The 12,794-nt window shown below is 37.5% G+C and overlaps 1 protein-coding gene across 2 annotated transcripts in view; it reads left to right on the forward strand.

Annotated features, from left to right (window-relative positions):
- Window positions 1–12,794, forward strand: part of ulk2 (unc-51 like autophagy activating kinase 2) — a 114,296-nt gene that overhangs the window by 66,166 nt on the left and 35,336 nt on the right. For both annotated transcript variants that reach the window (XM_060848390.1, XM_060848391.1), the window contains exons 11-15: window positions 2,444–2,494; window positions 4,286–4,374; window positions 7,373–7,544; window positions 8,489–8,549; window positions 9,992–10,084. In XM_060848390.1, coding sequence (XP_060704373.1) covers window positions 2,444–2,494; window positions 4,286–4,374; window positions 7,373–7,544; window positions 8,489–8,549; window positions 9,992–10,084 — 466 coding nt within the window. The remainder of the gene's footprint in view (window positions 1–2,443; window positions 2,495–4,285; window positions 4,375–7,372; window positions 7,545–8,488; window positions 8,550–9,991; window positions 10,085–12,794) is intronic.

The following is a 12,794-nucleotide window of genomic DNA, read 5'->3' on the forward strand; positions in this document are numbered from 1 at the left end:
AATATTCCAAATGTGGCCTAACCAATGTCCTGTACAGCCACAACATAAGAGTCATAGAGATGTACAGCATGGAAACGGACCCTTCACTCCAACCCATCCATGCCGACCAGATATCCCAACCCAATCTAGTCCCACCTACCAGCACCTGGCCCATATCCCTCCAAACCCTTCCTATTCATATACCCATCCAAATGCCTCTGAAATGTTGCAATTGTACCAGCCTCCACCACATCCTCTGGCAGCTCCTTCCATACACATACCACCCTCTGCGTGAAAAAGTTGTCCTTTAGGTCTCTTTTTATATCTTTCCCCTCTCACCCTAAACCAATGCCCTGTAGTTCTGGACTCCCTGACCCCAGGGAAATGACTTTGTCTATTTATCCTATCCATGCCCCTCATAATTTTGTAAACCTCTATAAGGTCACCCCTCAGCCTCCGACGCTCCAGGGAAAACAGCCCCAGCCTGTTCAGCCACTCCCTGTAGCTCAGATCCTCCAACCTTGGCAACATCCTTGTAAATCTTTTCTGAACCCTTTCAAGTTTCACAACATCTTTCCGATAGGAAGGAGACCAGAATTGCACGCAATATTCCAATAGTGGTCTAACCAATGTCCTGTACAGCTGCAACATGACCTCCCAACTCCTGTTTTACATGATTTACAGATGGCCAGTGCTAGCAAAGTTTCATTCCAGCTTAGTTCTTTAATTTCTTTCTTAACTGAACCTTTCCAGTTTTGAGGGCCTGAATTATTTTTCTGCTCTGATGGCCTAAAAACTTCTTTTCAGTTTTTACCGCTTGAAAATTTATACCAACTCTCTCAGCCTGGAGCCTTAACAAAACTAATGTGCCCTTCTGTGAGGGTAAGTTGTTCTCCCAAACTGAAAATATTGTTCTGAATTGAAAAATCTAGTGGTCCTGATCAGTTGTCTCTATTATAAGACTGTGTTCTAAGATTCAGCGTTGTAGACACTTGATTGGTTAATATCACATCACTGAGGCTAATTGTTATTAACTCCATCAGCTACTTTGGTGTGATTTGAACCCATATCCACAGATTATTGTGATCCTCTGGTTATGAGTTCAGTAACATTGCCACTGCACCACCATCTTCCTCACCTGATTATAATACTGCTGAATGTAATGTTTACATGAAGCTCTTTTTAATGGAAATTAAAATTGCATTGATTCAATGTCATTTAATCTCAAAGGATATTTAAATTTAATCCAGCTCACTGTGTTGGATATGTTAATATATTTTCCTCAGCCACACCCCTTCCCTGCTTATTTTTAAATAGTTCTTTATAATCTGTTTCTATGGCTAATTGCATTGATTGTACCTTTGTATCTTTCTTGGTACATAACTTAAGTCACATGTCTTCTTGGAAATTGTCTTTAGTTCACTGTTCCAAATGATTTTATATCCTCTCAAAATCAATTTACCTTCGTAGAATTGAAACCACACATCTCTTTCAGCTCTACTTTGAAAGTTCAAATTCCCAAATGCTAATGTATTATACACTTGCATCTCTCACTAAACTTTAGAAATGCATATTTATTGTAAAAGAACATAATTTTCTTCCCACTTCCAGAATTATTTTCACCCCTCCAAGGTTTTTAGATTACTTACAGTGGGCAAAAACAGGCCCTTCGGCTCAACAAGTTTACACCGACCCGCCGAAGCACAACCCATCCAGCCCCATTCCCCTACGTTTACCCTTTCACTAACACTAGTATGGCCAATTCACCTAACTGTGGGAGGAAACCAGAGCACCCAGAGGAAACCCACGCAGATACGAGGAGAATGTGTAAACTCCACACAGTCACCTGAGGCAGGAATTGAACCCGGGTCTCTGGTGCTGTGAGGCAGCAGTGCTAACCACTGTGCCACCCACTTGTGGAGAGACCCACCCAGGAATGGCATCATTGCATTTACTGTAATCTGCTTATAGATCCACTTGGGTAATGCAGAGAAGGAGTCCACCCACACAAGTATAATATCGCATTCCTTGAGAAGCTGACTCCGGTTGGCAAAATAATCCCTCGGGGGGAATGCTAATGTCTATCAATACTGGAGTGCAAACACAAAGTCATAATTGTGACGGATTTTATTGTTCACATTGATGCTGTACGACAGAAATTAACAGTATACTTTTGAATTATATATTTTAATCCCAAATGATTATTTAGTTTGTCTCCAAACACTAGTTATGTTGGAAATTATTCTGTGCCTATACATTTCTGAACAATGAAGTATTGAATGTGGAGTTTAAAATTCATTGTTTCTGTTGGAAAATAAATATGTTTGCAATATCTCTGAGACATATGACAGATATTTTTGTGGCTTGTAATATTTGTTCTCTGGAATGTGCGGAATGTTCAGCGGCAGCTCTAAACCACCTGCAGTTTCAACAAATAAAATAAGCTGAATTTTTGTTTTTTCAGAAACATTCTTTAACCATCCTTTCATGGATCAAACATTGTCAGTCAAAAAATGTAAGTCAATGGTTTTGTTTTTTTGTTAGTGGTCTTTGCTAAATTGTAGAGAAATTGCTGCAATCACCTTTTCATTTTGGCTTCTAAGGCCAACATTTAATGTCTGTCTTTATAATTTCTACTTTGGCAACACAGGGAGAAACTCTTACTTCTATCAGTTTACTATCTCCTATATGCAGTTAGTAGATTCACCCCCTTGACATAACTACTGTCTACCAGAACAAATGTTTAAAGTTAGTTGCATTCCTTCATGGGATGTTGGGCACTGCTGGCAGGCCAGTATCTGTTGTCCATTCTCACTGTTTTTGAAATGATTGCGTGCCAGAGCTCTTCAGAGGGCAGTCAAGAGTGAGCCACATTTTGGTGGGTCTGGGATCACATACAGACAAAATTTGGCAATTTTTCCTGAGTGAACCAGATGGGTTTTTACATCAGTCAGTGACCTTTCAAGGCCACCATTACTGAGGCCAATCATTATTAGTTAAACTTACACTCCATCAACTACTTTGGTGTGATTTGAACCCATATCCGCAGATGATTATCGTGATCCTCTGGTTATGAGTTCAGTAACATTGCCACTGCACCACCATCTTCCTCACCTGATTATAATACTGCTGAATGTAATGTTTACATGAAGCTCTTTTTAATGGAAATTAAAATTGCATTGATTCAATGTCATTTAATCTCCAAAGGGTGTGTAAATTTAATCCAGCTCACTGTATTGGATATGTTAATATATTTTCCTCAGTCACACCCCTTCCCTGCTTCCTTTAAAATATCTCTTTAATCTGTTTCTGTGGCTAATTGCCCTGAATATATCTTTGTACCTCCCATGTTGCATAACTATCAATCAGGATCCTGGTCCTGTCTGGATGTTCTGTGAAAGATTTATTTTTGGGAATATGTAGTTTGGAGGAAAGGAGCAATATAGGAAAGTAGATGCAATTTGTATATGCTCATAACAGTCCAATTGGTTTTGCAAGTAATGTTTGTACAATGGAGTATCTTGAAGTATATTTGTGGCCTTTGCCAGTTTATAGACTGGTTTCCTCTTTCCATTACCTGTCGTTGCACATTTCAGTGTTGGCAACAGACATTTTGTTCGAAAGAAAGGTTTTTACTCGCTTAACATTCAACTTAAGTGAATAGCTTTTTGGCCATTGTATTGGTTGACATTGCTATTTTGACACCTGACATTGTATTGCACTCAAATTGGTGACTAAAATAAGCATACTCTTTAACCGACCTTTAAACCCTAAAAGCAAATAAACAAGTAAACTCTTGAATATCATTGTAAAATTAAGCAAACCTTTTCAGACTTGATTTCTGCGACTAATATTTCTTTTTTAACTTATGTTCTTCGTTTAAAGTGAAGTGTAAATTAGCTTTCCAATAAAACAAAAGTAATTAATGCCAGTAGATTGGGAGGGACTGAAGTTGGTGGAAGACAGCATTTCCTGGTACAGATCCATGACTTAAATGGTATTTTTCTGTTGCAAGCGGAAAATAACAGCCTGTTGTTGTTGTCTCTTGTCACTATGGAAGTTTTTATTCAAGCTTCACTCTTCCACTTTGCACAATGGCACCAAGGGAAATGGAAGATGATGTTATGGAAATTGCCCTTGCACTGTTTTCATCCCACCATCTTTTGAGTTGTTTAAATCAGGACATGGTTTAATGATAGGGGCAGTGCTTGAAATACAATTGATCAATTAGATTATGACTTTGCATTAGAATGACTAATAAAATATGATACTCAAATCTAACCAATTGGAATGATTTCTATCACAGCATGCCCTGTGCCTGTACCCACGTGCCCTGGTTCTGTTTCTGGTAGTTCTTGTGGCAGCTCTCCATCTTGTCATTTTGCCTCTCCTCCTGTAAGTAAGCCTGTTTCAATGACAAATTATTTATTCCACTGACTAAAATACTGCCATTGAGGTTAAATGATGAATTAACTTGACCAATTTCATTAATTGATAATCATTGCTGAATGGATAATTTGAAACTGCTGTAAAGACTTCTTGTTTTCATATATTTTATGTTTAATTCAGCAAGACTGATGTTCATTTCAGGTCAAAGGATAGCCATTTAATATCAGGAACGTATGTTGACCTTGACTTGCACAAAAAGATCAAATCCTGTAGCAGAGTTGTTAGTGCTTTCAATTTATTGAATAAATACTTGGCAGTATAGAACTTAAATATTGCTAAAAGGAGTCAAACAGTTGAAGCTTTCCTCTCACATTCATCACAGCGAGGATATAAGAAACCGATTTAAGGGAAAAGAATACACACTTTATACAGCATGAGAAGAATGTGCTGATTGACTGGGTCATTGTTGGCGTGGATATTCTGCAGCAGTAGTTACTGTTGTCTTTTTAAAAAGGGGTGCAATGTATGTGCAAATATAACTTGCCTTCATACAAGGGTCCTGTGTACTTACATATGTAGCTTCTACATATATATCTCACTGTGTGCCCAACTGACAATTGGTTTCTGATGCAACTCTCAGCACAATCTGGCTTATTTAATAAATTATTTCCAATAGTCGAATTACACCTAATGGTGGAAGTACTTAACCCCTAACATTTACTGCATCAGCAAAGCTTGAGACAGCTTGCTTCACCCGTTCTTCAAATTTTTGAGAGTTTTACAGGATGGTGCTGTCAAGCCATGAGGTTTCGTTTACTGATCGCACAATGAGTAATGTAATATGAATTTGAGTGCCAGTGTGATGCCAGGTATGTAGACTGGCAGACCATATCAAAACAACATGACCCATTAACCATTTGTAGCAAGCAGCATGTTTCTCATGCTCGTCCAACCTATGCTTGCAAATACATCCACCATTCAATGTCATTCTGCTATTGGGAATCTTTTATTAAATAATCCAGACTTATAAACAAAAATTGTTGTGGAGCCAAACTTTGCTGCATCCCCATGGCAATGTACTGACCAATCAGACTCCACCTATCTGACTTGAGAATTAAAATGAGCAGTGATTTGTTGCTGAGTCTCTTTGGCAATGATGATCAGTCAGTCATCACTCTTTGTGTTGAATAAAGTGGTGTCTCTTTATTCAAATCGGTCTCTTACATCCTCATTCTGCTGAGTGGAAGCTTCAACTTCCTGGCTCCATTTTGCAGTCTTAATTGCTTATAGAGAAATTAGCTCAACACTATTTTGATAACACACGTAATTCTGATTCACTCCAACACCAATTCCAGCTAAGTTTGCAATCCTGTATCAAAGCTAGCTGTACATTTAGCCCACATATGCAACCGCAACTTTTTTTTTATGTATTAATGTGGGCAGACTGATCTCTATTTTATTAGTATTGTTACCAAAAGCCCACGTTGTGGTGCATCAGAACTACCTTTTTTTTTGGCAGCCAGTTTGCAGAGTTTTGAACAAAGTACTGCAGAAACCCATCAGGTCTGGCAACAGCTGTGGAGAAAGGAACCAAATTAATATTTCAACTTTCAAGTCCATGTGATTCTTCGGCTCCAAAGAAGTGTCATATTGGACTCAAATCATTAACTATGTTGCTACCATACCCATGATGGTTTGTAGCAATATCTTTTAAACCTTAAAACAGAATTATTTTTGCTTCTGTGCACAATTTCCATGGACAAGCTCAGATTAGTCAGTAGTAATTGTCACACTCCAACTTGATACGTCTGGTTCACAGTTTTCCAAGCGCTTTGGATTATCTGAAAGGATTGTGTTTGTTAGGGCTACCAAACGTGACTAGGTAACATAAAAATGGTAAGTGATCAAAATATATTTATAGTATCTATCCAAATCAGTCACTTGTTGAGTACAGGAGCAATGCCCAAAATCTGGCTATCTGTAAGCTGAACACTTTTAACAATGTGCTGATTCAGTTGTAGGGTCTGTTGAGGTTCATAGTCTGATATTGGTTTCAGGGTATATAACTGTTTCAGGATATGTTTTCATTTAATGCTTTTATTATTCAGGGTCTTAATTAGCTGCAGTTACTATACTGATTGGATGTCTGAAATTTAGTATTGTCTTGGTTCTGAACGTACAAGATTTTGGACCTCCACTTGTATTTAGTAAATAATAAGTGATACCATCTTTTGTCGTGGGATGTTTTGGTTTAGTAGCCAATTTAAAGTCCATTCTTCCATCCGAGGTCGGTACACTATGTAGTGTCGGCTTTTGTGTTAACTCGGGCTGAACCCTTCAGAATAAGCAATCCAAGTGTGAGTGGTCCAACATCCTTTTTTCTGTACTGAGAATGAATTTCAAGAATCCAAACAAAAAGACTTGATTTATAAAATGCTTCTCATGAACGCTGGATGTCACAAACTGCTTTAGAACCCATCGTATTATAAAGTAATGTTGACATAGGGACAGCTAATTTGCATTTCTCAAGTTCCCCCAAGCAGCAATGTGATGATTTCCAGATAATCGGTTTTTATTATGATTTTGTTTGAAGAATAAATATTGGCCAGGACATATGACTCACCTGCTGTCTTCAAAATAGTGTCATACACGGGATCTTTTATATTCACCTGAACAGACATACTTCAGTGATTATGTATTTTGGTGCCTTAACAAGCCTTTGCTTTCCAGAGATTATTCAACATTTTAGTTGTGCAGGAATTTTAAAAGAATCGCAGAGCAAATTGACCATTCCAATCTTGTACACAAGCACTGTAACAGTTCCCTAAAGAGCACTCTTTTAAGCATAAACCAATCTAAAACTGTTTTGTGTTCAAGAAGAAATCTGGCAGAATTAACAGAACAAGGTGTAATTTGTAATTTTTTAGTGCAGCTCCACGACTATAGAGACAGAACATAATGTGTTCTGATATAGCTACAATAATGCAACCTCTTTTGTTTTCAGTCGTTACCAGATATGCAACGTATACAGGAAGATGCTCTGTCTTCTCCTCCTCTGGGTCCGCCTAATTATCTGCAGGTTTCTAAAGACTCTGCCAGCAGTGGCAGTAAGAACTCTTCATGTGACACAGATGACTTTGTTCTTGTTCCACATAGCATCTCCTCAGATCAGTCATGTAAGCAGCCACTCTTTACTTTTGATGATTTCTTTTGTCTTACCAATCTCAAACATTGACTTCAGTCGTTGTAGCAAGGATTTGGGAGCAGATTAACTCTGTTGTTGCAACATTGGCTATTGGGTCCTCATAACTGATTAGTAAAAGTTTGGCTACTGTCGGATTTCTGCAGCCATTTTTACCCATTGCCAAGTTTGGGATCATAGCATATTGTTGCATGAGTAAAAGTGTGTAATTGAGGTGCCCAAAATTGAACAATGTTTCAAGCCCCAAAATGGAATATCTTTGCCTCAGTGACATGGAAAAATGTTTGCCAAAAAATATGAAGTTTAAAAAATTCAGTGTAATCATTGTTTATGTTTAGTTTTTGGTGTGATTTTGTAACTTCCTTTCAAATTTCATATAAATCATATTCAAGACTTATTCAAAAAGTGGCACCTCCAGCAGCGCAGCACTCCATTACGCTACACAAGCATCTCTGGAGTAAGTCTTTGAAATGTAAAAGAGGTACAAAGGTGCCCATTAGCCCAAGGCTGACACTGAAATAAGCAGATAATGCGAAACTATATGGGCTGAATTGGCTCAATTCGCGTTTTTCCAAATGATTTGGAAATGCGATATTTGTACATTGGATTTGAAGCTGACATATTTACTTATTAATTAAATAGCTAATTTAATTATGACTTAATTATATTTGCATAATCCAGCAAAACACCGTGCTCTGTTTTAACTCAGCTGGTTAGAATCAGTATACGATCAGACATTATCCGAGGTAATCTTTAAACAATTACAGATTTGTTTTAGAAATGTTTGACCCCTTTTAAAGTTATCACACTGATTTTAATCAACGCGTAAACACTTGCCTATCTTTAACCATTGTATTCACCTTGTAAAGGTATCTGACAAAGTTTATGGTTCTAAGTCTGTTCTGAAACTTTATACAGATGACATGCCACTGGGGACACTTGGCAGGCGAACTTCCAGTGAATTTCTGATGTGTGGAGGGTATGTACAAGTCAACTAAAATGCTTTAATTTGCATTAGCTTAATAATAATCGAGAGGTGATTTGAAATTGTAATACATGTCCTGGAGATCATGATATGAGCAGAGATGTTGCTTTCCTTTTTAGAAAACAAGCTGCAGAAAAGCCAGTTCCAGTGGATTAAATTTGTTAGTGGATTTAGGATTAGAGGAGGTACAAATTCAAAATTCACCACCTAAGAAAAACTCCAAATGAGAATTTGTTCCCTTTCCCTATTCTCAGAGTAGTAGAAACGTGAATCCCAGAGAAGGTTGCTGATTTTGACTCCCCTTCAAAAGGAGCTGGATCTAATTTACTAAGGATTGGGGATTTGGAGGAGAAAAAGAAAAGTGAGCATAGAAATGACAAGTACATCATTAATACCCTTTCTCTCTCTCTGCTGTTTTTAAAGAAAAATGGCAGTCTCTTTGCAAAGTATGGTTTAATCTCTTTAAATAAAGCTCATGAAAATGCAGAAAAGAATTTCCTCATTCATATTTCCACAGTAATTTTGAGGCTTTTGTGCTCCTTTCAAAGGATTAACTGAGAGATTGGGTAGTGGAGGGAGAATTGAGTTCACAAAACCATACATGGATGGATGGGTTAGGCCAAAAGTTTTCTTCACTTCAGACATGGTATATTTTGTTATTTAATCTAATCTCAATATATCTTTGAATGAAAGCTTGTATGAAACTCCTTGAGATCCATTGACCACTTGCAGTAATATTAATTCAAAAATTATTTAGTTGATGAAATATTGTCAGACATACATACAAGCTTCATTAAGTCTGTTTGTCTTTTTGTGGAATGCAGGATATGCAACTTTAAACAATCTAATGCCTGTTGCTCTGTAACAAGCATAGGTCCATTGCTTTGCACGATGTCTTGTTATGTTTGCATGTGTAAACTGTGAGTATATCTAAACCTATTCTTCACTTGAACAAAGTATGAAAATGTATGCTAAATTTGTGAAAATGAAGTGTGCATCTCAGTGCAATAAATGATCGATTTAAAAATTCTTTCTGCTTTGTAGGTATCAATTACTGAACTATACCTTTTTGGAACTATATTTTAATTTTTATAATTGCAGAGATGAAAACACCAATCTAAATCCAAGTATGGCGATTAGGTAAAGTAGAGGTATATTAGCTTACCAAAAATTCAGGCTTTCATTTTCTATCAACTTTGCTCCTGTGAAGGATATGTAACTCTGGCAAAAGAAAACCCAACTTTTTTATACCATTTATTCTGTAGAAACTTCTGAGAGTAAATACATGTCAGTTGTTTAATCTTAGCCAGTCAGAAGAAGACTTTGTTGAGGTCTGAGCCTTCAGGTTGAAATACTGAAGTTCACAGGACAGGTCTTACATTCAAATTTAAAATTAAATCAGCATCTCCGACTTTCTCCTTCCTCCAATGTATCAGGCAGTCACCTTTAACATCTTCTGGGGGCTCAGCTGCTCTACAAAGACCTTCCTCCGCCTCATCCAGGTCAAGCTCTTCTAGCTCAGCCAACAGGTAGGACCTTCATATCGAGTTTATAAAGGAATAAGCTTCGGGAGGATTAGCAGGAGAGTTTCTACTTTGGATGCAGTTGAGAAAAGATTAGAGTGGTCCTGGAAATGTACAGCAGGTCAGGCAGCATCCGAGGAGCAGGAATATCAACATTTCAGGCAGGAGCCCTTCATCAGGAATTCCTGCCCGAAGCGTCGATTTTCCTGCTCCTCAGCTGCTGCCTGACCTGCTGTGCATTTCCAACACCACTCCAATCTTGACTCTAATCTCCAACATCTGCAGTCCTCACTTTTGCCTATGCAATTGAGAAATTAAAATCAAAATACACTTGAAGTTGTGCTGCTAAATCCTTCAATATTCCACTTAAATTCATTTCCATAAGCATGAATGTTAACTCTTCCTTGATGATGTATCTGGAGTAGTGTGTATAGGACTAGTCATTGTACTTACAGAAGGATGTTACATCATTGCAAGCAGTTCAGGGAAGGTTTATGAAACTAACATCTGGAATGAGCAGATTGCCTGATGAGGAAAGGCTAGACAGGCCAAGCCTGTATCCTTTGGAGTTTAGAAGAGTCAGAGGTGATTTAATTGAAACGTATAAGATTCTGAGGACAGTTGACCATGTGAATGTCGAAAGGATGTTTCCTCTTGTGGGCGAACTTTGAACTAGGGGTCATAGTTTAAAAATAAGGTGTCACCATTTAAGACAGAAATGAGGAAACAATTTTTCTCTGAGGGCTGAGTCTTTGGAATTCCCTTCCTCAAAAGACTGTGAATGCAGAATCTTTAAATGTTTTTAAAGAAGTGGTAGATAGATTCTTGATCAAGTGGATGAAAGATTTATTGGGGTTATGCAGGAATGTAGAATTGAGGTAAAAATCAGATCAGCCATGATTTCATTAAATGGTAGAACAGGCTAAAAGGGCCAAGTGGCCTACTCATGTTCATATGTTTGTTGTGCTATCCAACAACATAATTGAATAGTTTTTTCCATTTTAAAAGTCTTTGCATTATTGTATTAACTTAAACCATTATTAATATAGCTGGTGAGATATTATGATCAAAATTAACATTTCTCAAAACTTGCTAACTTTTGAAATACTACTCCTTCATCTGTGAGTAACCCAATTTTACATACTGAAAATATTCTTAAAAATATATGTAGAATTGGATATAGAAGAATTTGTAAAATCTGTTCCCAAGCCAATGTGTCCAATTTGAAGAGCTTTTCGACCCTGCAAGTGTAGCCACCATCTGGAACTGGGACTTGATTGTAGTAAATTGAATCTTGGACCAGTATAAAAAGGTGGTGGAAAACATGAGTTGAAGTGCTTTTAGGCATCATTCACCTATGTTTTAAATTCAGCAATCTTTGGTGGTGGTTCAGTTGAGTACCAAAGAAGTGGATCTCCTTCCTGCCCCAGTGTTAATTGAAATACTCAAGTTCACAGGACAAGTCTTGCATTCAAAATTAAAAATTAAATCAGCATCTTTGACTTTCTTCCTCCTCAGATGTATCAGGCAGTCACCTTTAGACAGTCATCTGAGACAAGTCTAAGACTCAGAAGAAATTAAATTGAATTTGCAATTTGTTTAAGGCTGTTGATGCACAGGACATATGGTACTTGAAAGTTGTGATTATGAATTAAGAGTGTTAAGGCTGTTAGTTTTTCAGTTCAGTACACTTGAGATATTCAGTGGGGGAAATTAGAATTGTTCTTCTGAAAAAGGAATGAGAAACTTCTAGCAGAAGAATAAGTATTTGCAACATTCCATGAGAAGCTGCAAATCCGAATGCAAGATTAATTGGAGTTATTATTGACCAGGAATTGGACCAGATCACCCATACAAATGCTATGACTATAAGAGCATGTCAGATGCTGGTAATTCTGAAGCATGTAACTTACCTCCTGATTCCCCATAACCTCTCTGTCATCTACAAGGCTACAGTGGAGAGTCCACTTGCCCGGATGACTGCAGCTCTGACAGAAGCCCAACACAATCAATGACCATCTCCTCTACTTGCTTATCCCTCGAACAGGCACACACAGTGGCAGCAGTGAGTATGTTATGCAAGGTGCACTACAAAAGCTCATCATGGTTCCATTGACAGCACCTTTCAAATCTGTAACTTCTGCCACCTTAAAAGCATAAGCTCAGCAGGTGCATAGCAACACTAGCACCTGAAAGTTCTCCTTTAAACCGTACACTATCCTGAAATGGAAATACATCACTGTTTTTGCATTATCATTAGTCAACATTGTGAGTAGGATGCACAAACCTGCTTTAGATAGTTTGTGGGATTTCAAAGAGGTGGCTCCATACCACCATCAACAATGGCACAATTCGGGATGGGCAATAATGTTGGCTTTACCGGTGATGTCCATATGCCACAAGCTAGTTTTAAAAGTACCCATCATGTAACATAACTAAATTAACATTCCTACTGAAAGTCATTTTTATTAAATTTGCTAAATACCATTTAATACATATGAATTAATGAATGAAAGATGGGTTAGTGCAATACAATTGAATAATCATGCCATATATGAATCATTGTATAAATTATTTCTATGCTTTGGAGGACATCAGAGTCTACTGGCATTTTTTTTTAATATTGATTCAGTTTTTTTAAAAAACCCAACAATGTATATATATCCCAGTTCCCCTCCCTGTATCTACTTCAACCTTTTTAATTTCTCTCGTGCAT

This window comes from Hemiscyllium ocellatum, chromosome 31, assembly GCF_020745735.1.
Source record: "Hemiscyllium ocellatum isolate sHemOce1 chromosome 31, sHemOce1.pat.X.cur, whole genome shotgun sequence".
NCBI lineage: Eukaryota > Metazoa > Chordata > Chondrichthyes > Orectolobiformes > Hemiscylliidae > Hemiscyllium > Hemiscyllium ocellatum.